Raw genomic sequence first — 27,610 nt, forward strand, 5'->3', positions numbered from 1 at the left:
GATCTGGTATGTATCAAGAATTTTGGCCGATTATATATTTTTTTGATAGATTATTCGTGAATTTTTAATTATATCTTTGTGGAGTTGATATGCAACATTCAGTGAAATCATAAAGGTGCTTCAATTGGTATTTATGTCGACCTTTCATTTATTATTGGGAAAGTCGGAGGCGTGGCTTACATAGATACCACAGAGTTGGGCAAAATATAATCTAATTACAAAATTGAAATCATAATTACAATGTAATTACGATGTAATTGCAAAACAATTACAATTACATTGTAATTAACTCTATTGAATTTACAATAAAAATTATAATGTAATTGTAAATTTACAACGTAATTGTAATTGTCACGCAATTACATTGCAATTACATTCTAATTGAAATTTAGATTTTGTAATTAGATTACATTTTGCCCAACTCTAAGACACCACCAAGAAAACTGTGGTTACACACTCAATACCCTTTCATTTAACGTTACATAAAATCGTATGTTTGGGAACATTTGCATTTCCCTTCCCTGGGAACATGTTTTCTATTTCCAGGCCTGTGTTATTAAGTATACTTGTCATAACATGGTGATAAAATAAATCGACGACTTATGCGATATTTATCGCTGCAATGTTCGTGAACGTTCATTATGCGTCGGGATGGGTATGGATATAGCGCGGATCATTTGTTTAACGTGGCATGGACACGGGGGGGGGGGTTGCGATTTTAGGCAAGGGCGAGCAACGCTTGAATATTTTACTAACAATAAGGCGTGAAGAAGCGTCTCGAGTGGCAGGCAAAGTGGCTCATCTCATTGTTCGATGAAAGGTTGGACGATAAGAGATTGCCGCTCGGTTCGTGATCGCTGGTCGATTATTTTATAGGCGAGAAAGTGTTGGCGGGGTCCTTGCAGCGTTCACGAAACTGGCGATTACATGAACATAATATTTTATTAGATCGTTGCCTATGAAATATTAGCCCTTTTTAGTGGTATGTTATATTTTATTCAGTTTCAAAAAATTTTATTAGACTGTCATTATTTACGTTTTATAACGAAATACACGTATGTTCGTACAATTATTGTCGAAAGCCTAAGTTCTTTGGGAGGAAATTTGAAAATTTGAAACTATTAGGAAACATTATTATTTGTAGTCTTTTGACTCAATGCTTTTTTTTTTAAATAAAGTGCATCAGAACCGTAAATAATGTTCTATGGTGGATATCTTGAATTCTAACTTAAAAATTTCAATTATAAATTCAGAGGGAGATTGTAGTTAAATTTCATTTTAATCAATCCTCTTTTTTAATTTATTTTTAATATTTTCCAAGTAGTTGACACTGGTTAAACCAATAATGACTCTTAAAAAATGCAAATCAAGTTCTAACTTGAGATGTAAATAGTGACTTAGTACAGGAGTAGGTACATTATAGAGTACGAATTGTTTTCTTTTTAAATAAAATTCAATTCCTGTCTGACATACTTTCGTAAGGTCAGAACTTTTGCAGCAACCTAATATGTAACACGTTCTTTGCTGGATCATTTTTGTTTAATGAAATTTTATTTTATCATAACGTTTAAATGAATTTTCTTGATTGAAATAACTAACAACAGATTCTGTACACTTTTTGTAATGAATCTTACACCTATAAATATAGGATAAAAATGAATGTTATAATTAATAATTTTGTTGTTTCCGATTGTTTCAGGCCAAACAGCGTGCCTCCGTGAAATGGCTCCTGTCGAAGGCGTACAACAATCGAGTGCCAGAAAACCTTCGCGAGCCATATTATGTTGATCACGAGGTACGTAAACTGGCTCCTTTATGACACAAGTTAACACGGTTGACTCTAATTAAGACACGGAGGCAACCCACGGGTTTACATTATCCAACTTATTAACTGATTACGTGGTACTCTCAAAGGAGATTTCAGCTCATAAAGCGATACTAATGTAATTTCATTCGTTTAACATGCATATTTTGTAGAGTGTACCGGTAGAAAAGTAAGTTTACTATGTTCATACATTACTGTGTACGAGAAAAAAGTATAATTATAAATAATAAAAAGAATATCAAATTTAAACGTTTCTGTGCGTTAATACGGTATTCCGCTCAATATCACATTTATGGAGTGTATGTATTGAAAGTCATCCAATGGAATTCTAATTTCCTTAAGTGCGCCCACTTTTAATAAAGGAAAGATACGTATCATTCTCCCGCGCAAGAATGTCGAGAGGAACTCTGTGGTTAAAAGGGCGGCTTCCCCGACTTTTTAAAGTGTCCTGGAAACTCTTTTGTGGCACACGTCGTTATTCCACGACGTCGAAAACCGGCTTCGTCGTGAAAGGCAGACGAAGTTGCTCAGGCGTTTGCTCGGAAGATGCTAATAAACTTCTGCGAAAAGAATTCTTGGTCGAACTCCGATAATGAGCGCGGAAATCTTCGGAAATTTTGGAGGTAATAGCGGTGCTGGATGCGAAAAGGACTTACATAGACAGAAACGTGCTAATATTTACGTTTCATTTCAGGAATTTACATTATAAGTGTACACCAGTCATAAAATACAGGCAATTTACATTGTACATACACGACTCATAAAATACCAGATGTGTTTTTTTTATTTTTAAAAGACAAGAAATTTAATGACCAGACCGCGAAAATTTATGCAAATGTATATTTTATAGAAATGGATTAAACAAATGGAACTTTGACAGAAATATGTTTCATTATTAAATTGCATATTTTGCATTAGTAATGACATTCGTGAAGTTTTCGCAAAATATTATAAAGGTTTCATTTTTACCTACTGGGGGATAAAAATGTAATGAAAGGCACTGAAAGTGGTCGATAAAAGTTGTTAAATGTCCATAAGAATTCCATAATACAATAGTTAAAGGGAGTTAGTCAACTAACCTCATTAATAGACTGCAGATTTTATGCATTTATAGCCTATAGGGTACTGTAAAATGCAATAAAGAACAAAACATTTCTTAGATCCAATAAGTTTTTTGGTTTATTCGGAACCGAATATGATACTTGTCTACATGTACTCGTCTACACTTATTAACACTAGAACTACCGACGATAAATGCATATTTGCTTCGATCGGTGGATAAACGTGCAAAAGTGTTGAAAACGTAGAAATTGACTAATTTCTTCACTTTCATATCGTAATAAAAGGTGCAAAAGATCTGAGAAAATGTATTGTCATAATATTTTAATCGTCGTTGTAAGAGTGTATTGACAAGTCATTTTGAATTGCTTGGTAGTTCTAGTGTTAATAAACTAGCCCCGGTTTCCCCTACCCTTTTTGGGGTTTGTTGTGGGTTTACCTTTTTAAATTGTTTCATTCATTATTCGAAATTCTTTGTCAAGATGAATGTATTTACCCATCTCTGTTACCAAGCATAAGAATAAAGAAACCCCGTGTCGACTAATTATGCCATCGAAACCGCGCCGTTCCTTCCGTATGCAACGCACACACACGCGCGGTGGGCCTCGGTTGTCGTGGTTGATCCAGTTAAACCAATCAAATTACCCGGCCGATCGTTCGTCGTTCGATCTATTTTCACCTCGACAGTAAATCATGGAACTGCCTTAACAAACGTTCCCGTTGTATTCGCTTCGGTGTTCCGACATCTCGAGATGTATTTGATCGTGGACCATTTCTTCCTTTTATCGTGCATGCCGCGAAACGAATTGGGAAGCTGTCGATTTTGTGCCCCGAGTGGTTCGAGGTTCACGGCTGAGAAGAAATCGTTCGAGGTGCATCGGTGTCGTGAGGTGAGACACTCGAACTTTGGAGAGTAATGGTGCAATTGAAGGGTAATAAGGGGAGAAAACAAGGAATGCTGCGGAATAACTTTATCGAGAACATCAGTTGTTAACCCTTCGTGGAGAATGTGGGTGGTTGACGATCCAAGCGAAATTCCATTGTTCCCAGACCAGAGATGGGCAAACTAATTATCTAGATAAAAAGTTTCGAGTAACGAATAAAAAATAAAAAAAAGTATTTCGTCATTTTTAATTGTTTAAACGTGGAAATTTCAATTTTTATAATAAAATAATACTACTTTATGAATGAATCGACATTTGTCGAACAATTATTTAATATCATTAACTGTTTAAAGCTCAGAACGACACCCTTAAAGATACTCCTGCTTTTCACTGTGAACACATTCGAATAAAATTCGGAAGGACATCTGAGACAGACGTTCCTCCGAATTTTGATTTTTATTGAAAAATGTTTTCAATGTTTGACTATGATTTTTTGTAATGTTCACGTTAGTTTTACCTTTACATAGAACAGAAATATTTGAGATCCTATTACACGACTATTATTCTATAATTCATCTTCTGTGATTATAAAGAGAACAGTAGCATTTCAACAGTGATTGAAGAACAACGCTGTATAGCCAAAGCAGCGTAAACATTGTTAATTTTCCTTTTCCTTTCATGTTTTAACTATATAGAAATAGCAAACAAATAATCTTCAAAAATGCAGCAAAGTCTATGAGTCTGCAATGACACATGAAAAAGATGGAATGTTAAACAGTATATTTTCTTTCAATAAATCCAATTAAATTTTATTCAGTGTGTGGAACATGTCGTTGCCTTGACAACCATAGAATTCAACCAGAATAGATTTCAGTACTTACAATTATTGCTTGATTAGCCAGCAACAATCCACCTCTCATTAATCATCCTTTCTCTCGTGTAAGACACGATCTTTTTCATGGAGCAGGTATCCCCAAGCCCCAAGGGAATTATTCGTTCATTGTATCCTTTTCACACTTGAACTTTCGTTCGAATAATCAGTCTCACAGTCTTGACTTTCCCCTTAAAGTCAGAAGTGCAACCTGACGATGATTACGACTCTGTTGGAAACAATGAAGGAGGGCTTGGCTCATCTCCAGCGAGTCGTTATCACGTTGCAACTTTCTTCGGCTGCATGAACGAGACCCAAGCGTCTGATAATTGATCATTTCGATTGTTCTTTTGCTCCATGATTAGTTCCTCTTCTCCTTTTTCTATGATACCACTTTGATCTCTCAGTCGTCGTTTATTTAATAGGGGATTATGTCTAATCTTCGGGGCTTATTACCGATATTACTATCAGGTTGTATAATAATGTGAATGTGTTAATGCTAGGCCGATGCTTTAATTGGAACATACGTGAAACTCCTTCGATTGTTTTCGTAACAGAATGAAGATGAGACTTTATGGAATTAAAACAAACTGCACTGAATAACGTTTTGTTTCAAATGTGATAATTGCAGAAAACTGTGTAAGTAATATTATAAAATATGAAAACATTTTTAACATTCTGAGTAAAAGAAGTAACAGCTTTAGTTGCCTGAATCTTGCTTTAATACATAAAGATGATTGGACGCTTTCTGTAATTATTCCTTAACTTTCCAATTCTGAATTTTTTTACGAAAATGAAAATACTTATTTATATTTCAGTATTTCACTTAAATGAAGGTAACTGCTTCCATAAATTTGTCTCGTTATTAATAACAGCATTTTTCATATCCAACACGTGAACACTATTAACCTTCAGAAGGCGGATACAATACTCAAGTTAGTACTTGTCAATAGTCAAGTCAATACACAAGTCAATACTCAAGTTAATGCTTACTAATACTCGAGCCAGTACTCATGTTATTACTTGTTAATACTTAAGTCAATACTCCAGTTGATACTTGTTAATGCTCGAGTCAATACTCACATCAATACTTGTTAATACTTAAGTCAATACTCAACAACAGGTTAGTTCATTCGATCAAACACTTTCTGTCAGGGGTAGAGCACTTCTTTCACCGACCGTACATGTTTCAGCCAACACGGTTCAGTGGGTTCCTATTTATCGAGTCGCGAGTGTCAGCTGCTCGCGAAACCGAAATTGTTTTTCCGAGTTTTCTGCGGTCAACTGTCAACCGCAACATCATTCCGATAGTCAGGAGTTCTCTTTACCTTTCACCTGTCGGAATCGTTTTATTTGAATAAAATTCCCTGTGTAAATTGATCCATAACCGTGTTCTCCACTGCCTGACAAAGTTTACGATGACCTCGTACAACTCTTTCGGAGCGTTCATTAAAAAACTTGTTCCTTCTTATTTACCTTTTCATTCACAAGGGAGAATGTTCTTATTCATAAGTTTATGAATCGACTTCCTGACTTTTCAACAACTTCTTTCTTTTTTTTTTTTTACCGTGACGTTATTGTACGAAGAAATATTTATTGTATTATATAATAATTAATAGTTATTATATTCTCGATATTGTAATAGTATTTATATTAATCAAATAATTTACTATATATTTTTATTATTTAATTGTTATCGTACAATTTATCTGCTGCATATGGACAATAAACTTGTTGCATATAATGATATACTTGTACAGTGTTGTCGAAACAGAATAAACCAAAAATTCAGTCATTTACAAAATAACTCAAAAAGAAAAAAGACAATTCTAGGTATTCATTTAAATCAAGAGATCGAAACGAAACATTCGATTCAAAGCTTTGTTTTCAAAGAACCCCTGGTCAAATGTTTTGGATCACTTGTTGCTTTTCAATAAAACCATATTTTACCATTTTTTTTTCTTGCTTTAAAAATAATATATTTAGAAATAGTTACGAGAACCGTTAAACTACAAATAACTGTTAAGATTTATAAATGAGTGTAGTAATATAGTTGTTACTTCAATTAAATTTATTAACGAGCAAATATCTGTTATGTTCAACTTACAATTTATAGGAAAAACGACCACAGTACCTTTGTTTCGATTCGATTGAGAGTTTCACGATCGCTAACAAAATTTCTGACAATTTCCCTTTAATATTGGTTCACACAGTAATTCGTTCACATAGCGTTCGCGCATATATTCTTATGAATGAACACAGAACGCGTTATTGTTACGAAGATACTGAATGAAGTTAAATTATACATTATGTAAGAATGATCTAACGCAAGATTACGTAATTAGCGATAATTAGCGGTAGCGTTAGGCGTGTATAATACTTTCTACATAGTTATTTAAGATGAAACAGTTTCCTCGTTCGTTTTCAGCGGATTTTCAGCTGTGCTTGGTTTTCAAGCCACTACTATCCTTTTTTATGGAAAAACAGCAGAATTTAATTGGCCGTTTCGTATGCAACGGGCATCCCATTTAAATGACTGTATAGGAAGGTTAATGTGCCATAACACCTAATCGCGGCAATTATTTTTTCCGTTACTTGCATCCCTACGAACGTAAACCGTCTTTGAAGAATATTTAAACATAAACTTTTACCGTGGAATTATAGTCTATAATCGCCAAGATAAAAAACGGAATCGGATCAGGGCACCTAATCAGAGTATACTAGTATTTCAGAGAATGAAGAAAAATAAGATCTTTTTACTCGAAATGAAGATGTAATTTTTTTTACATGATTTATCTGGACATTTGATTTCGGTAGAAATCAGCTAGTGATTCTAAACTTTTGGCCGGTAGTATATATTCCTGTATAGCTGAAAAAAGATTGATCAGTCTAAATTAAGAAATGTAACAGATTTTGCAACTAACAAGATTCTGTGTTATCATGATTGCAGAAGTACAGAGAATTTCTTTTTTTTTGTTATAAACTTGACTGACCCTAATAGCAGGCTGAATGACCAACAGAACGTTAACTTCGTCCTAATTTCTTTCTTCGTGTGAGACGAGGTAGGGATCCAACCCGTAAAGGTAGAAACTAGTTCCCGTATCGCCGTAGATCCGTTTCAACTTGGCGATTTAAGTAAAAGCATCCTGACATGCGAGATCTAGTTTCCTTGGATCTGGGTAAAATCGTGGCTTGTGTAGGCTGTCTCAGTCGTGTGCAAGAAATTGGTGGGCGTAGTGAGCTGTCTACCTTTGAATGATCGATTGATCGAGGTTCGTGTTTCTTAAATTCCCGATCCGTTTCTTCCAACACAGGCCCATCTATCCATTGGATTGGTTACATCGAATTTCTAAGTGGATGTTAATCTTGACGATGTGAATGATCTACTAATTACAGTAACACCAATTTAACTGTTATTAGATGCATGGAAAAGTAACGGCAACTTTACTATCGAAAATTTGGATTACTATTGAACGATTGCTAGAGCTTTACTGAACAAACAGTTCAGCTTACATTCTATAAATTCTAGCAATTTTTCTGGTAAAAATTCAATTCTCTGTCCGTAAAATAAAATAGAACCGTGGTTGGTGGCAATTTAAGCACAGCGTTCGTTGCAGTGAATCGTCGATTAATGCTCAGAGCCTGGGACTGCTCTAGAACACTTATCGTAGAGGGACTATTAGCAGCTCACCTTTGCCAGTCGATAAAGATCAAAAGCCTGCGTATCGTTTAGGCAATATTAATGCAGTGATGAAAAATTTGTTTTCACTTTGATTCCTTGTTAATGAACATTTTAGGGAAGTCGTGGCGTATTATATTACTTGATTGACTGGTTCCAAGGGGGAAACTACTACCTGTAGTAGTAAGGATGACGTAGAAGCAGTACACACCAAACGAGCACTGAGTGAAAATGCTCGCTCGCTCCTGTTCGCTCGTGCTCGATCGCTTGGTGAGTACGTGACTTTACGTCGCGATCATCGAACAACAGGCCACGATCACTGTCCCCGTGTGTATTTCCGTTACCACGCTGTACACCGTCTCGAGTTCTTCGTGTTTCCGCGCGCTACGCCGGAAATTACGGAATACTAATATTTGCTCGGTCGCGTCTGCCGGATATTCTTATGCGGTCGCGACCCTTCCGCGCGTAGGGTATTGTGTTTCAAACTACGGCCACGGACACAGATCTGTTTCGATGAAATCTGATTTCCCTACGGCGGGAGATTTTCTGTCCTATCTGGGGACACCTGGTCCACTTCCGGGAATGTTTTCCTTTCATTCGATAACACACAAAATAAAGTGGAGACTGCTATGTAGTGTTCTTGCAGACACAGATTCTTGTAGACTGTTTAATGTGAAATTTTTCATAATTATCGAACTACGAAACAATGAATCCAAATCGACACCTCCGAAACTTTACGAAATTGTAGTATAATTCTTACTTTACAGTGGTTTCCACACTGAAAATTTTTCACACATAAAATCACATATTGAATGTAGTTTAGTAGTGTATGAGTGTACATAATACTCCTTCTAAAATTTCGAATTTTAAATCTTCTATTTTTAAGTGTCCTTCAATCATGGATGTATCGAACGGTTACGCTTGATGAACCTTTTCATACATAGATGACGTGCAATGTATCCGTGTATCTACCACTAATTTGACGTGGAAACTAATTATTTTTGTTTATAAATCTTTTAGTTAAAAATAAAAAAACAAAAATATTCAGATATGTTAACGTTGTACTGCCAGTAATATTTGAGCCCTTCAGTCCTCAAAGTGATTAACTCCGCAAAATGTACATTGAGAATTTATTTTAAATATAAAAAGTTAAGCACCAATCAAGTGCTTTGACACTATAATTTGCGGAAATTCAAAAAATGGAATTCGTCATTTCGACTTGTGAAGAACTCATTTATTACTCTGTGTCTTAGATAAAAAGGTTGTATGTGATCTTGAAAGATGATTAAAAAAAATCAACCTTTATGGATTTGTTGTGGATAGTTTCAGTTTTCGCTGACGATAAAGATTACAGGGCTACCCTGAAGTTGACCTAGTAACACTGTGTTTAATCTTACATTTTCATTAGTAAAACAATGACGATTTCATAAAAATGCAATAAAAAATTAGGAGATTCGCGTATTGTTTTTTTAAGAATCTGTATTTTTCTGTGCAGGATCAAGAACACCTAAAGCCGCAGATCGTCCACGCACTCTCCAATGCAGAACTATACTGTTTGGCGTTGGCAAACATCTATTCGGATCCAAATTATCACAATCAGAACCACTGCGGTATCCTGCAAGCCCTCGCCAGGAAAGGTGTTTACCTCGCGGAGCCAAACAATACTCAACTCACCGAAACGATCCTAATTCAGAATTCACCACTCAAGATGGTAAGAAAAATATCACATTTCCTCCATTTATGACAACAGAACGTAACATTTCATAGACCGATGACTGCAGTAAAATACAGTATTCCCTCCCCATTGTCACATTGTTTTATTAACACTTTAACGATGTTTTTGCGAGTATACTCGTCATGTGAAAAAAAAACATCTTGCTACGAAAATAATTAAAATTTTAGTAAAAATTTACAGGTATACATATTTCATTTTTTTTTACGAGTTTTAAAAAATCATTTTATTTGCCTATGCGACCTTTTTCCATCAATAGTCCAAATCAGCGTTTATATAATATAATTAAATAAAATAAATTTTAAATGTTTTATTCTTTAATTATAAACATTCCATTTAGGATGTATTAATTTTTAATCATGAAATGCTTTTATGGTGGTACATATATTTTTTTATTTTTATTTATGTGACAAAAAATTTAAAAAGTTTGAGAACTCTTGGTCTAAATTATAATGTGTGTATTAATGTCGTTGTCCTTCCACATAGTTTTTGTGGTGTTCAAGATGAATGAAACGTTCTCTGTATAACTTCACAAATCGGTGCTCAGACATATCCCAGTCAAAGGCAGGGTTTGCTACGTAGGTAACTTTACTAATGATACCACTAACAAGCCCTAGCTGAAACTCTTCAGGACGAAAACTTTTCTCCACAAGCTTCTTCACATTTTCATTACAGCTCCCAGACAGCACTAGTGCGCCATATTTACGACCACAGTGACCGCGATACACGATCCTCTAGGCGTTTTAACCCGTTAACCCTCGGACGACGATGACTAGGTCGTTTCGACACGAGTTTCCCGAACTTCGTCCAAACTCAATAGTTTCCAATAACTAACATAAATCTATAGTTGTTTATATCAATTTAAATAAAATGGAAGCCAATTCACAAAGAAATCTGTTCAGAAATGCATTTAGAAGGAATGATACATGAGGGTCCAAATGGACCCACGTTTCTCTGTTTGCTTTACCACCCAAACGTCCGTCTTGCGAGGGTTAACCGACAAAAACGAGTTAACTAAAAAAAAGAGTCTTTCTTCTACCGTAAATACTTTGAAACTTCTTTTCCTAAGGAAAAATGATCAGACTACGCCCTCCTTTTTCTTAAAATAGATTAGATAAATGTCTGGATTACAAAAATAAAGTTGACTTTCATAAAATTTATGAATAGATTTTTCAAGAACAAAACTTTCGCGAGGTATCGACACTTTGGCAAGGTATCAAACGGGTTCCGATTCGGTGCCGTATTTGTTTGGTATCAGTTCAAGAAGAGTCGGTATCGATACTTGATACCAATACCCAAATGATACTTCTCACTGAGCACTTTGGGTACTGAATCGATTGAATATCGTTAATGGTATTCGTATCGATTCTGTCACTAAATCACAGGTGATTCAACCGTATCGTTCATGTTACAGTCCGCGCATATGGCTGTGATAGAGGGCCTGATGGTCCTGTACGCGAAAGAGGTCGTGACCGGCGATCGTGTGGTGTCGGCGATCCGACGGTTTGATCCTCAGGCGGACGTGGACGTTCCGACGGACCATGAGAAAGGCTTGCTTCTCTGGATAAGCCACGCATCGCGCGCGTTGATCACCAAAATCCAAACGGAGGAAGGTGCTGCGGATAAAACGCGACTGCCAGAGCTGCCTGCCGCGAAGGACTTCCAATCGTTGTGCGACGGCGTCGGTTTAGCAGCGGTCGTCGCGTTTTACTGCCCCGGCGAGCTGAACTGGATGGACATCCGGGTGTCGAAGAGACCGTCGGTCGCGGACGCGTTGCAGAATCTGTCGTTGGTTCATGCGTTTTGTAACCGATGTTTACCGTATTCCATTTTTCACATGCAACCCGAGGACGTGACGTACATGAGGGGGTAAGAGTTCAGAATCCATATTTTTATGAATTTTTCGGAAGATGTTTGTGTAGATTAGGGGTGTTGGTAAAAATGTGGGCCACTTTCACAGAGATTTTCTATACCAAAGTAGGGCGAAAATCAAGAATGACGAAACTATTGTAGGCTTTGTTTCCGATTTATTAATCCTGTCCGACCTGAATTGTTTCTTGCACACAGAGAAAATATTTTTTGCATATAGTTATTTCTTGGAAGTCAGAAAAATAGGACAATTGAAAAAAAAATTGTTCATACAGTGAAGATAGTATTAAACAATTTCTAAATATTGTTTTCAAGAATGTATCCATTAAACGCTAAACATTAAACTATATGTACGATATGATTCCATATTGAATCTTCAGGCCCTTAAGGGGTTATGCCTATCTGCGAACTCGAAAAAAGGCATGTACTTTTGGAATTTATTTTTAAAAAACTTGAAGACTTTTTTAAATACACGTCACTGTATTCGAAAGTGTACATTTTAAAGTGCTTATAATAATTTCTTCAATGCAAAATATGAATAAATAGGGGAAATTTCAGCGATCATCCGGCGGCGTTTTGCGGTGACCACTTTGAGTTCGTTTATCTTAAATAAAAAATCCGAACAAATTTAGTTAATATATTAAATTATCTAGTGCCCAATTGTTCATCATCCTGAAAAATTAACTTACGACAAAAAAAGTGGCTGTTCAAAGTGGAAGTATCGATTTTCGCCAAAAAAATCGTTCATTTTTTATCTAAAAATAAAAACTACGCAATGAAATACAAAAAGCCACGATGAGGCACTAGATTTTTAGCTGGGAATCAGCTGTTCGTGTAGTATAATCCGTTATGTGAGACATATTTTACGCGTATTTTGCCCATATTTTCAACAATTAATATCTCGAAAACGAAACTTTAAACGCACTTTCGTTATTATTGATTTTCGTCTTATAGTAGACTGTGGATTTTTATGCAAAATAAAAGTTTCTAAAGTATTTTATAAAGTATTTTGTAAATAATACAAAACTTCATTCATTTTTAAAAATTTCAAGCTTGTACTTTTTTTAATGCATTTTTCTGTCGTAAATGTGTGTTAAACGAGAAATCTTTGGATCTTACTACATGTATGGATTACCACAAGTTTTTCGGTAGGAAATTTTGAATTCAATCACAAGTGATTTTATTGTCTCGATACAGTTGATCGATTGGGTTATATTCACCGAGCTTATCCTTTATTCATCTTTCCATTCTTCGATTTTGAATTAAAAACCTGAACCATTTTTGTACGTTTCATTTAACCGTACCGTTCTCTTCAATTAGGTCTATGAAGCAAAATTTAGTCGTTTTTCTGGCGGACATGTACAACGTGTTGGAGATCCACCCTGCGAAGTGCGTCCGTTATCCCGGCGAGGAGAGGGCGATGCAGTTCTTAGATGGTACGTAAAAGTATTCAGCCCATCGAATGACATTTTCCCCGATTAAATAGCATTTGGAGAGACTTGTTCGACACTATGAACGGGCGCCCCCTTTTGTTACGGAAGGGTTCACGAGTCTTTTGGTATTTGGATTAATGTGATTGGTGAAGGCTGCGTACATTCTGTATTGGACTTACCCGTTCTATAATTTATTTTGTTATACTTTATTTCCATGGAAATCCTGTTTCTGTTGCGAGCAACGGCGTCCCGTTAACCGTAAACCCTATGAATATTCAGGGAAATTTACTTGGATCGTCGCATTAGGTGTGCAATTTATTGGATTCAGGTTATGAAGAAAGAAGAATAAATCAGAACTGCTTTTTTAATGATACTGAATTTACATTTTACACATTTACATTGTACATCTTACATCTATTCTATTTACACAATTTTATCCTTGTGATGTAACACATACATCTTTTGGCGTGGTAAAATGCAAGAAGATTTTGGTTAAATTCATTATAGTAGTAGAAAAATACGAAGGAAATAAAAAGATAAATTTATACATACAGGACGATGTGAACACATACTGTAAGCTATGCTTCCTATGTTCATCTATGCTCATCGATTAGGGTTATCGAATTATTCTGTGATTTTCTGTGTTAAAAAATACATCTATGAGTACTTAAAGAATGTTCCTGTACGATGAAAATGTACATACTTCGATAGTGAATATTATTTTTCATATTTGTAAGAATTTGTAAAAAACGTAGAAATCACGCATTGTGATACGAATTCATTGATTTTCACTACAATATATCAGTATTCCCGCGGATAGCTAGACAAAACACGAAAATTGTAGTATAACGCCTAATAAATTGCACGCCTTCGTATCTCACGAACGATAGAATAACCAAGCAAAAGAAGGGAAGATTGCCCGCAGCAGGAACGGTATCACGCTTTTTATCAGTGTCAATACACACACTCGTTCCCAGTCTCGAAGATCCAGGTCCTCAGCAGCGACTAAACTAAACATGCGTCTGTTAATTGTTTAATTAAGCCGAACCTTTCTAAACAGATCACAGAGACCGTTTTTGAGAATGGAGAACAAATGATAATAATTGGAAAAAAAAAAAGAAAGAGAAAAGAAACACACAGAGAGCGACGATCCTTCCACGTATATATGTCCACTTGTGTAATGTAAAAACTATAATATTTCCGTATATTTCTATGGCGTAACCTTCTTGATGCTTGACAACAACGCTATCCTCGCCTTCTTCTTTCGTCAACTTCCCGGTTGCCAATGAACGAATACGGTCCGGTGACGGGTGCAGCCTGCCCGCGCAATAGTCATGGTGTAGCTCATAAAAGAAGTCTGCCACAGTCTATAGCTCCGATACCTGATCTGAGAAGCAACCTCTCCGTGTCCGCGCCAGGCTTCACAGGTACCCACAACGTTACCAAACAAACAAAATCATTAAAAAAAACCTAGGTGGTCTTCTCTCGTTTTTGTGGATTTCGCGGGAGTTTTTCGCAGACTGACGTGTCGATTGAATAAAGAAAATAAAAAGTAAAATTGTAAATTTTGTTCGAGGAAAAATTGAAAAGAACGTTCAGGTCCTCCGAGCGATCAAGAACCTCGCAAAAGTTTGTCACTCGTTTATCGATGTTGTTTCTGTTTCTTGTTTCTTCTCCGATTTTTCTTTTCCGTTGTCGTTTACTCTTTTCTTCGATTATTACTACATTTTAAATGCAACGCAGTTTCTTGTATTTTGATTGCCGTGTGTACATAGAGGACAGAGACTTTCTTTTTTCACTAGTTCATTAAACAGAAATAGTGGATTACTTTGGTACACCTACTCAAATCCAAAACTTTCAATTACGAATCTTCCACAACAAAAAATAATCAAAGAATGATCTAAAAGAATTTTTTCCAAATGCAAAAGTAAATTTTGTCGGGACACTTTCATAGATTATTAACAGATCTATCTACCAAATGAAATTTGTACGTGATACTGTTAATTTCTTAGATTAATTTGAAACCAAAACAAGCTAAAACAGTGACAGTGAAACATAAAAAAAGAAACGAAGCAAACCTCGAAAGAGAACTCTGTCAGCTTCACCGAAATGCGTTCTGCATTTAAAACGTGGCCCGTTTTCTTTAGATTAGCCGTGCAAGAAACTATTAGGCGCACTGCTTCTTATTAACAATATAATTTGCATAATACTTAATGCCTTGAAATATAACCAGCTACCCCTTAGATAATAGTCTTTATGCATGCTACATCAGCGCAATATCTGCGACAAGTCTTTTAATTTTGGCCGTTCGGTTGCTTGCTGTGTCGTTGGCTTCCGGTTTCATTTTCGTTTTGCATGGTGTCTCTTGTCTTGTATCGTTCAGTGATGCAGGGTGAAGTCTGGACGACTCATTGAATATATATATATGTGTATATATATACATATATCCACTCCATATTGATTTAGTATACTTTGTTTGCGACGTACATTGTCTACGTTCTATGCGTGTGTTTTATGTCTGTCTTTTGCTAATCCTTGTTTAATATGTTATTATGTTCTTTTATGTACATACTATCGACGGTTCACCGAGCTGTGACATGTCACACCGACCAAGTAGAGACGCTAGAAAATCTTAGCTCGTAGGATTGATTGACATTCTTACCCATCGGATGAGTGTACAGTTTTTTTTTTTCGAATGTATGATTACAGAAGCTTCCGTTCCTTAGAGATTTTTAATCCCAGAAATTTGCGTGTCTCGAAATTTCTATCGGTTTCAAATGCATTGGTGTGCGTGGAATAATGTAATAAATCAGGTTAAGTTGAATAATTTATTGTCTACAAAACAGATAAAAAATTATGACAGTAATTGCAAAAAATCCCTTTTGGATCGGTTGTTTCATACAAATGGACAAAAAAATAACGTAACCAGAGATTTTCAAGTACAGTCATTCCTCAATGAATGCGACACGAGCAACCGCGTTACTCCCACCACTGAGAGAGTCTCCTTTTGGAACCAATCAAAACAGAGTAAACAGAAGTTAAGTGGAGGCTCGGCTTCGGGCAAAAAATAAATTGATGAGGGGCTGAAAATCTTTTCACCTTGCCATAAATGCTCTCAAAAGTATGATGAAATTGCAGTTTGGTCGGAAACATTTGGTAACCATTTGTATATAGTAGATTCCTACAGAATCTGGCATAACCCTAATTCTCTAGACGAAAAATACAAATACTTTTTCATTTTACAATAGAATTTCACTGTATTTTAACATATTTATGTAGATAAAGAGAAACAGGTATAGTGCCTTTTATTTACCTGAAATATAGGCTACGATTAAGACCAGAACTTTTGGACTTTAGTATTTAACATCAATTGTAATATCAGTTCCACCTTCATTGCTTTATATTTTCACAGTGTTGCAAATTTCTTCACAAAATAGTATATTAAGATATGATTAAGTGTTTAATTACTCGTGTATTGAAATTACGAATAGAAATTTCGAACCCAAGTTTCGTTCGGTGTGTATCATGCTACGTAATTTTGTCCACACGGATCGTTAATCCTTCTAAACCCACGTTTTCTCACACGTGAGAAGTGATCACTGATTTTAGACGTTGGTGCTATTTTCTAAATGCGCACGTAAACAATCGATTCAGTATTGAATTATTTTCTAGTTGCGAAAGCATCGTCGTCATCCTCTGTGAAGAAGTCGCAATCGTTGCAACAGACTGCCGAAAATTATTCCCACGATAACAGGTACGTTTTTACCTTTAATCGGTTTGTTTTTCTTGAGTTACAAAGACACGATCAGCCTTGAGAACAAGTTACAATCCGATAATACTTGATCCGTTATGACTAGACCGTGGATGTTTATGGAAATATAGAACTTTATAAATTAATTTTACGATATGAACGCAAAAAAAAATGTATTTACCCTGTTAGAAATAGAAAGAAAACCTGAATAAACTTCCTGAAACTTTTTACTATACTGAATTTCATACGATCGAATATTCTACATATAAATGCATAAAATCCGCAGTTTAGTGATTACAATTCTTTGTCACTTTGATTTTATAGCTCTAAGAGCTGAGCTTTTACATTTATAATCATTATGCAATAAATCTATAAAGTGATAAAACCGAAAGAAATAAATCGTCGATCTATATAAAATCTGTGGAAATAATAGTTCACACCATCTTCTATGTTTATTAATGTTTGATCTCTTCAATTTGTAGTGGTAACATATTTGTAGCTTTGGATCGAAGAAATTTATCAAGTGTTTTGGGTTTTGTATCGTATGAAAGGAGAACAAAACCGTGTCAAAATTAATTTGTCGCACCTTTTTGTCCGTATTAATTAGAAATCGCGCAATTCGAAAGTTGTATAAATCGAGGATTAACTGTACACTATTTTATGCAAAAGTAATTTACTATGTTCTTCGACATTCTGATAAGTCGCAAATTTTTCAAACTTTTTTTAACACATCATTTAGTAAACTAATCCTTCTAACTTCACAAAGAAACTCGAGTCACTTGGTCCAATTTTGAAATAGTTGTTCTGTTTTAAAGAGTGTACGAATACATTTTTTACCCCTGTAGAAGCAATACTATGAATCCTCGAGTTTCTTAACCTGTAGAGTAATTTAAAGGACGGGAAGCTTATTTTTAGGCTCCTGAAAAGTCGCATATTATTCCTACATTAAATCCTCGATGAGTGTTGAAAGGCTCCCCTGCACTGAACGTTAAATATTTCATTAACTAGTGGCCATATGTGGCTAAAACAAATATTATTGACTTCAGAATTCCAAGCTCTATCACTGTGCTAAACCTCATTAAAAAGCGTTACACCTGGGGACCTCTGCGCGTTAGTGCCGAGGAGCCTTCGAACACTCATCGAGGATTTACTCTATAGCACTATAACAGTAAACTTTTTAATAACAAATTTTTAAAAGTTGTAACTCGAAAATATAAAAAGTCATGAAAAGACCTGCCCATCCTCTAAAGATTAAAGACTAAGTTCGTCTAGTAGTAGTGGATTACTTATCGGTACACCTAATATAAATCAGCAATTTGATGAACTTCACCTACTCACCCGTATTGTGTTCTATTTTTTTACTTGTATGCCATATCTCTAATTATTTCTTGTTTTACAGACGAGCGGGGAGCGAAGAGAGTTTCGTGGTCCATCGTGGCAAAGGCATTCCTACGTTGAGCTCCGTAGCAGACGAGAAATCGGTAGCTAGAGCAGATGCCGCTGGTCGGCCGAGCAACTGGGAGGACCAGAGGAGAAGTTCTTATGCTGGCCGACGATCCAGGCGTAACAGCGTTTCGGACGACTCTCAGCTGACCATAGAAAACTTCGGGGGTTCCCAGGTGATCTTAAAACTTGATCATCGAATCGTGAAATGTAGAAGAAACACGAATCAGCGAATGGGCTGTCGGATTTACCCTCACCCGTCCCTTGTGTCAATTTGACACATTTTTCTCCTAAGAAATTATGTGATTCTGTCATGTATAAGTAAACTTAGCTGAGGCTCCGCGACTTTTATTTTAAAGAATTTGCAAATTTAACTATTTATTTCTTCATTCTATGACTTTTTTACCACTCTGTCAATTTGACACCTAGGGACAAATTAAGTTGGGAAAATGAGGGACAGATGAGGGTTAACCCTTGGAAGGCGGACGTTTCTGATGATTGAATAGATGGTCATATCTGGGTCCAGATAGACTTTTACACATCTATCCTGGGTTGTGTTTCGGACCGAATTTCTTCAAAATATGTTGACCTTCTTACAAAATGCTAACACAAGTAACTGTACACTTCCGTTACTTTCTGTAATCTGGAGAGGTGCGCGAAGTTCTCCAAATCATGGGTCAAAATGGACCCAAACACCGCCATCCGAAGGTTAAAAATCAAACGAGGGATCTTCCATGCATTACACTATTGTTTTATTCATTAACGAAACGAATACCTTGAAATGTTTCATCGTCAATCCTTTCGTAGCTACTGGCGGTTATAGATACAGTGGTTAGTGCCTGCTTAGTGTTTCGGGACCTTATTGTGAACACTATTGAGGACGATGGAGTTCTAAGATCCGTTCTACGAGAGAAGGTACTTGCATGCCGATCAGTTTTCGTAGGTTTTGCGCAGTGGACGCCTGCTGTCATGAGTTCATTGGCCATGAAGGTCATAGGGATAAGCTGCGTAGAACAAGTACCTTCTCTCATGGTACGGAGCTTAGGTATATAAGCATTTGTTGTTCCCTTTAGGGTTACAATTTACACATATTCCTTATCCTATTCTTAATCCTACGCCTTATCTCCAATCTCTAATCTTAAAACGCTCGCCTATATATACATATATACACACACGCCACCCCGTCCCTATTCTGGACCTCCGCTTCTGCGCGTCTCACCATTCATTCCAATCTTTCTCGTCGTTCTTCTATTCTTCTCATCCATACCTCCCCCTTTCCCTCGTCTCCTAACACTTCTCTCATACATTCTGACCACCCTCTTCCTCCCTTCCCATGCACTCTTACCATAGATGCCCCCATGTCCTCTCTGCCCACCCACATATCCTACACCTCCTCTTTTCCTCCTACGGAACTTAGGTATTACCGAGTGTTTTCTTTCTCTAGCTCGCTCGCCTCTGACAAGGGGAATGCTCGAGATGACTCTCTAGGATGTTGATGTGCTTTTACAGGATAGTAGCACAGGTTGACCCTTATCCAAATTTAAGAGCGTTAGTGCCAACTCCTATTGGTTTTTGAAGTAATCGATATAGGAGTAGACATTTCATCCAATGTATTTTTGCGGCCCACTTGTATGGGGTTACGTTACCCCATTTCCATTTTAGTGTCAGTACCCACCGTAACTGGTCACACATTTCAGTCTAAAAATTCTATTCAGTCATTAACTCTGCAGTAAAGTGCTCTCCATATCGCTTGTCACGGTTAAGATGTTTGTTATGCACGGTTTAAGGTGAAATCTGACGGCAGAAGGGTTACAGTAATTTCGTATAACAAGTGATGATTCGTTCTGTTTGTAGGATAATTTACACAACTTCGGCAGAAATCCGGACAAAGAGGTTGGAGTTCACATAGGGAAACGAAGCACGACTGAGCCGACGTTGCCCGCGAGATCGAGCGTGCAAGATGTGTACGGCAGCGGTGTGCAACATATACTCGCGGACAACGGATACGGCAACGACGAACCTCCCCGATTACGAAGGCAGGCCTCAAACTCGAGCCTGGACAGCGTGGCGCTCAAGCAGATCTTACATTCCAATGATAATGATAATTCGGAAGGGGATACGTCGAAACTGTCGAGCTTCGCGAACTTGAACAGGCAGAGCTCGGAAAAGGGGATCAACTTAACGTACACAGAGGCCGAGGACGCCCTGACGAAGTCGAACCTTACGATTAAGAAACACGGTCAGACGAACGGGAATGGGAACAGCGAAAAGAAAACAACGTTCGCCACGTTACCGAACACGACCACGTGGCAGCAGCAGAGTAACCAGCAGTCCCAACAGGTGGAACAGCATTCTGTTGGTGCGTATGCAGTAGTCAGAGGAGGTAGTTTCATGCCTCGAGCCAAAAAAAAAATCGATTTTCCTTCTCTTCTTCATCGTTTCTTAAAGTTAAAACGGGTTCCAGGAAAATAGTCTTTCATTGAAATCGAATAAATTGACGAAGTTACTAATGTCCTATGGTAGAATAGTCTATAGGGGTTCTAAGTTCGTTGCAACTTCGTTCTTAACGCATTGACCACTACGTTATTCATGTTACACTTCTTAGAAAACAAATGTGAAAGTAGCTTTTAAGATAGAATATGAAATAAATAAATTTTTGTGTAAAATATGGAATAATGATATTACATATTATTCAAGTAAACGGTGTAAGAAGAATTATACAATACACATAAATATTTCAATAATGACGTGCATTTTTCTCAGTAAAAAAGTTTTAAGTATTACCCATTTTTTTGGCCCGAGATATGGAACTATCCCCGTAAATTGCTGTTGTTTACGAGAACTGTCTGAAACTGACGAGCCGAATGAAATTCATACGAGCAGATGAAAACGGTGGTAACACGATTATGGCCTCGCAACTGAATAATATTAGATTGAAACTGGAAGAGAAACGTCGTCACATAGAGAACGAGAAGAGGAGAATGGAGGTCGTAATGTCGAAACAACGTCAGAAAGTGGGGAAAGCTGCGTTCTTGCAAGCTGTCACGAAGGTAAAACATGTGATTCCGTTAAAGTTCACGATATTGGAATTCGTATTTTCCCATTTCGAACTTCATACGTGACTTTCAGCCAGATCACTTTCATGGCCACTTTAATGATTTGTTTCCTTTTCATTGTGAGATACGACGTCGATAAAGCATAGAACGCATATCTTTTTTTAATGTACGATGTAATCATTTCATTATTCTTGGATCGTAGTAAATAAAAGTACAACGAATTTGTTAAGATGAAACAGAACATTGAGTACAGCCATGAGACAGTTGAAATGTAGCCACGGGTGTTTAGTATTAGAGCAATGCATAATTGTGTTGTACGTCGGACACTAAACAGTTTCTTTTTTTTCTGCAATACAATTCTGGTAGATTCACAAAATAGCACAGTGTCTGTCCTGTATTGGCGTACGTGTTTTCTTTAATTTCAAATCTGGCTGTATTACAAACATTTGATTATTTTAAAGTAGAATGCAACCGAGCTTGCAGTAATCATTTTTTTATTCCAGGTTAAAGCAGCATTCCATTTTCCAATATTTATATATTTTTGTAACATCTGTGTATCATTAGTTTGCCAAAGTAATGAATTTTTGTGCAATTGCAAATACCGCATAATATTGGCGCCTACCATGGCTAACGCAGATAATTTTGATTGCCAGCTATATTATTGTAATACGTTTTTCTTTCTCACCTTTCAGCTGTACTTGGTGGTAAGTGCATGCTGAAATAATAATGTTTCATAATTATCAAATTACAGAGTTATGTAGACACTACAGTTTGTACAATGAAATAGACTATTAACTTCTTGTATGCTATTTCCATTTGTGTGCTTTATACGTTTTTTTTATACATGTATAAAGTTTCTTAGAGTGTAATTTTATGCAGGATGTATCAACATATGTGGGTATGACTTCAGGAGTAAATTCAACACTGAAATAATTTTAAAAATCCATACGAACGCGTGTCCTACTTGACCTTATTTGAACAATTTTTATTCAAATTATTTTGTAAATTTTGTTGAAAACGAGTTAGCTTAACGTTTTCATAGAACTCTGTTCTCGAAACAAGTGTTGAAAAATGATCAAATAAGACACAGGTTTGCAATTAAACCTTGAAGTTATACCCATATGGATTCACACACTCTGTATATTTAAAAAAAAGTGTAACATAAGTAATCTGGTGATGGTATGCATGCCTAATATTATTCACCACCAATTTTCAGCAGAGAAAGTTACATTCAGTTTTACTTCTACACATTACTCATGGAACAGTATTTGGTAACAATTCCCTTAAACTTAAAATTAAAATCAAGAGAACCATAATTAACGTAGTAATTCACAATAAGAAGTTATCCACGTGAAAGAATATAGAAAGTAACAAGAAAGTACCGTAGCCTTTTTGCAAAATGTTCGAATCATCAAATAGAAAGATCAAATAGACGTTTTCACTTTAGTCGAGAACATTATGCAGTAGCGAATAAAGTCAATGGCAATGAAGTATTTGCAAGTTGAATTGGCTTTGGTATTTAGTGCTTGAATGTAACGTTTAACTTGGCTGTGGAGACACTTCGACCATGGTGTGGTGGTTGGTGACACATATTGGACTCAGCATATGCGGATTCCAAGTACTTAACAAGGCACGGTGCTTGGGCTGGTTGCAGGGTAAGGTTAAATCTCCCTCTTCATCAACGTCTGGGGGGGACAGTCCGGCTGAAATCGGTCCCCCCACTCCTGTAACCTCCGGATCTTCGGGGGAGACCCCAACAAGTGTTTCCGAGACGACCCCCGTAACCCAACAACCCTTTCAAGAAAAACCACAGAGACCCTTCTCGCTCAAGGTACGATATCACATAACAGCGTTCCCGTAGATGAACACTTAAAGAAAAATACTTGCTGACGCTGATCTCTATAGCGATTTACATACATGCTTATGTATGGCTTTCAAACATTTATTACTTTTTTTTTGTATACCCCTGCTGTTCATAGCGTGGTCGAAGAACACAGTGAAAGGTTTTGAATACTTACTTTTGATTTTTAATATAAGAGATACTTCAAGAGCAATAATATAATATGCTATAATATGCTGCAAGTAAGATAGAATATGTGCTTTACATAATTCTGTTTTTTTTTTCCTTAGTGGACAATCTTAATTGAGTTTCCTAACAAAGAATGACCATTTCGCTTCTTGTTGCTTATACTTAGATTTAGAGGAAAATGAAACAGTCCCAGTGCATTCTGTGGTCTATACAAATTTTGTCAACTCTGCTCCCATGTTAATACAAGTTTGTAAAAAAATGTCGTCCTCGGAATGCATGGTATAGTACTAAACACTCCCTGGACAGAAGTAAAAATGTATTCTAAATTTTATGTCGACCTGCTGTTTGTGGTGGTGGTTTTTTACACTTGTGTACTAAACATGTTCTGACATACTTAACTATACATGTTCTATCTACATGATTGTTAACCCTTAATTAACTACCTTATTAACTACCCGAGTAGTTATAACCATTTATCTGTGTTCATTGGAATCTTTTCTGTAACTGCACCTGCAGTCATTAAAAAATGTAAACTTAATATTTAAATATATAATGATTGTACATATTTATAAATATAAAATGTAGATTGTCTACAAACTTCGGGTTATTGTATCATTGATAATAGACTCCAAAATCAGATAATCAACTGGCATATATTATTCTACCACTTTTCACATGCATTAACTTTCGTTCTTTTTTTTGGTACTAACGCGTAATTGTATATCTACAGGTAAAATATTCACAGATGTAATCGCATAACGGAAAATATTCTTTAAAGATTTAATGTATCCATTAATTTAATAACACATTAATTAATACAAAACGTTCAACAACAAATGTAGGCTATTAGTAGATATAGTGAATGTAATTTAAACAATGCAGTATATACATTACATAATTAAACTGATCTGTAGATGTACAATACCAATAGAGTTAATGAAAATTCTATCTAAGTTTGTAAATAACTTTTCCATACTTGTACTGATGACTATAGGAGATTAGTGAGGATGTTCGGGACGTAGAACATAAATGGTTGGAACATGATGGTAGTGCACCGTTTATTGAAACAAGACGTACTCCTGATATTGAGAATATGGATCTCGATCAGTATCATCAGTCTATATCACAGTCAGTATTTCTACGTCAGAAAACAGTATTTAGTTTCTCTGACTGTTTTCACGAAGGGTAAACTATATATTTTCGCAGAATGAATAGCAGTCTTAGCGAAATACAAGCAGACATACAACGCTTGGCCAATCAGCAAAATCAGATACAACAGCAACATTTAATGACGCACCATCAACAACAGATGCAACACCAATTGCAACAGTTACAGAGTTTAAGTCAGCAGCATTTGCAAGTAAGCATATTCTTTCATAGTAAAGAATTCTGTAGTTATTTCATAACTTAGACTTATATATATCCTTCTTTATATTGTTTAGAGTTTTGGAATGACTCCTGTGAATACCTTAAGCTCCAAATTACAAGAGTCTCAACAATCACAGTTCTATTTACATGATCAACCACAGTTGCAAAGACGAATGTGGGGTCAACCGCCTTCCACGCAAAGTTTAGCAAATGAAATGGCTGCAGTAGGTTACCAACAATCAATAGATCCACGATATGGTTCTCAAACAACAGGTATGCATATGTACTACAATCAGAATTTAATCAAGTGAACAAGTGTGTTTTATTTTTAACATATTTAACTTGCATTATTCCATAGTCTACCAGCAAGATATGCGCTTATATCAAGACACACGGAATTGGGGAACACCACCTCAACAGAAAGGATTTGTTTTGCATGATACTCCCCCAGAACCAAGGTACCTCAATGGCGGGGATCATAGTCTTTGTAACAATCAAATGAGTCACCCTGGTTCTACATATCCAGCGTCTTCATCTATCTTTAATCAAACACCACCATCTTCTGCTAGTCCTCAACATCGTAATGCTGTGAGTATAATGATTTTTCTTATACGCAAGTCGTACTATGTCTTCGGTCTCCTCACAGATTAAATATCCGTCGAAAGATAAATATTATTGTTGTGACCACTTCCTAAAATTCCTTAGGGAGTAATATATTGGACAGCACAGGTTTTTTTTACAGTAATTTTGTATAGTAGTTTCAATATTAACATCTAATAATGTTAAGTTTATATATTTATATAGACAATGTTAAGCTGTAATAAAATACATGTTACAATAATGCGATACATATTAATGTATCACGTTATCACATTATCACCCATTGAATTTTCATTTTATTTTTATATCAGAAATATGTTTGAAATTGATTCAACAATTGAATTAAAAAAAGAATACAAACAAAAATTAAAATATTATTGTGTCAATAGTTTCAATTCACAGAAAATTACAGGTTCAAAGTGAATAATATGTTATACATGAAATAATATATAACTTTAATTTTACTATTTCTAACTTCGTCTAATGATTACAATTATATCTTGTGAACGTTTTCTTTTGCATCGTTTCTATGTTAAAATTACTTCATGTTTAGTTTTTTTGGTCACATAGGTGCTAAATGAATTACTGCATACATATAAGTAACCAGCAGTCATGGAACCAGTTAGTGATGTAATGGGCATTTATAGATGCTCTTAACAGTCAGTATGGCAGACGCAATTTCATACTGTGACTTCAACTCCAAAACGTTTATAGTTCTCAAGATACTATATCTTGTTTTATTTGAAATTTATTTTAAAATATTTTAAATATGCATTTTTTTTATTCATCTGTTACCACTGAATCATATAGTTATTCTCATGAGGTTTGTTTGCGTATAATTTAATAGTGAGGGTGTATTAAGTATAGTGCTTACAGTGTTATTCTATATTCAGTAAAAATATAGTTTAATGTTGTTAATGAAAGACATTTTTTATGGGTTTCTGAATAACAAAAGAACCTTAAAATTTTGATATAGGTTCATCGAATAAGTCAGTTAATGAGTGAAAGTCCAGAACCAAAAAGGCCGACTGTACATCATATGCCAATCAAATGCGAAAGTCCTACAGAAAAGAGACAAGTTACTGCGTTACACGCACCTGTTCCAGCTCCACCAGTTGATGATATGAAGCCTCAAAATATATCATTTATTGGTAAGTACATTTCTCTTTACAAATTTCGAAACATTATTTACTCATGTGGAGATCATTGCCTTTATGTTTTTGTTCTGATTTTCTGTTTGTTCATTCGTCCATGTATTTTAAAGGAAATGATGATGAACTTTCACAAGGCATAAGAGGTTTACACATCACGTCCGGCAGTCGTACATATAGAATTCCATCACCAACTAGACCTTCAATATCACGTAATTCGTTTCAACCTCATCCATCATTAAGAGAGGCCACTCCATCTCCGTCAGGTACCCCAGAGGTGACGCCTCTAGATCCAATGGATGCTGGTGAGAAAGGGTTCTACATTTGTTTCGATAACGACGCACCGAAGAAACCGAAACCAACTCTTAGAGTGAAAAGAATGTCCCCTAAGAAGGTAATTATGAATTATAGATTCAAAGCGTATAGCGTACTATGCACGAAATAATATATGTGTATTTAGTTATTAGTATTTTTAACCTCGTCTAATGATTATAGTTCCACCTTGCATAATATTTTATAGGAAAGGACGGTATCGTCGTACGTTGAAAACGAAGATTTTTCGGTACGACCTGAATCTCCAGCTGCTGTTGTTGATAGGCATAAGCAGCTGGAGGCTCAACGAGATTTAGACCGAGAAAAACAGCGTCACATAGATGAAAGGGACTTCCAACGACATGATTTTAGAAATAAAGAGGCACAAAGAGAAACGGAGAGGGAAAAGCAAAGGGAACGACGCGAGTCTAGTGCGGAAGGTCGACACTCTGGTGTTGGTTTAATAATCGGAAATCAACTTGCGAATCCGGATCCAGTAAGTTTATACAAAGAGCAGTATTAACTTAACTCATATACGTCTCTTTCAT

The 27,610-nt window shown here is 36.0% G+C and overlaps 1 protein-coding gene across 5 annotated transcripts in view; it reads left to right on the forward strand.

The window, feature by feature from the left end:
- Positions 1-27,610, forward strand: part of LOC107187266 (patronin) — a 78,944-nt gene that overhangs the window by 44,274 nt on the left and 7,060 nt on the right. For 3 of the 5 annotated variants that reach the window (XM_015575307.1, XM_015575320.1, XM_015575342.1), the window contains exons 2-18: positions 1,700-1,795; positions 9,814-10,029; positions 11,465-11,919; positions 13,240-13,355; positions 14,669-14,779; positions 17,025-17,106; positions 18,503-18,722; positions 20,401-20,905; positions 21,430-21,596; positions 23,257-23,433; positions 24,626-24,759; positions 24,838-24,991; positions 25,074-25,272; positions 25,358-25,587; positions 26,576-26,750; positions 26,864-27,144; positions 27,271-27,558. In XM_015575307.1, the coding sequence (XP_015430793.1) occupies positions 1,700-1,795; positions 9,814-10,029; positions 11,465-11,919; positions 13,240-13,355; positions 14,669-14,779; positions 17,025-17,106; positions 18,503-18,722; positions 20,401-20,905; positions 21,430-21,596; positions 23,257-23,433; positions 24,626-24,759; positions 24,838-24,991; positions 25,074-25,272; positions 25,358-25,587; positions 26,576-26,750; positions 26,864-27,144; positions 27,271-27,558 (3,606 nt within the window). The remainder of the gene's footprint in view (positions 1-1,699; positions 1,796-9,813; positions 10,030-11,464; positions 11,920-13,239; positions 13,356-14,668; positions 14,780-17,024; positions 17,107-18,502; positions 18,723-20,400; positions 20,906-21,429; positions 21,597-23,256; positions 23,434-24,625; positions 24,760-24,837; positions 24,992-25,073; positions 25,273-25,357; positions 25,588-26,575; positions 26,751-26,863; positions 27,145-27,270; positions 27,559-27,610) is intronic. The other 2 variants (XM_015575312.1, XM_015575331.1) reach the window with 2 other exon arrangements.

Source organism: Dufourea novaeangliae, unplaced genomic scaffold, assembly GCF_001272555.1.
Source record: "Dufourea novaeangliae isolate 0120121106 unplaced genomic scaffold, ASM127255v1 scaffold14, whole genome shotgun sequence".
NCBI lineage: Eukaryota > Metazoa > Arthropoda > Insecta > Hymenoptera > Halictidae > Dufourea > Dufourea novaeangliae.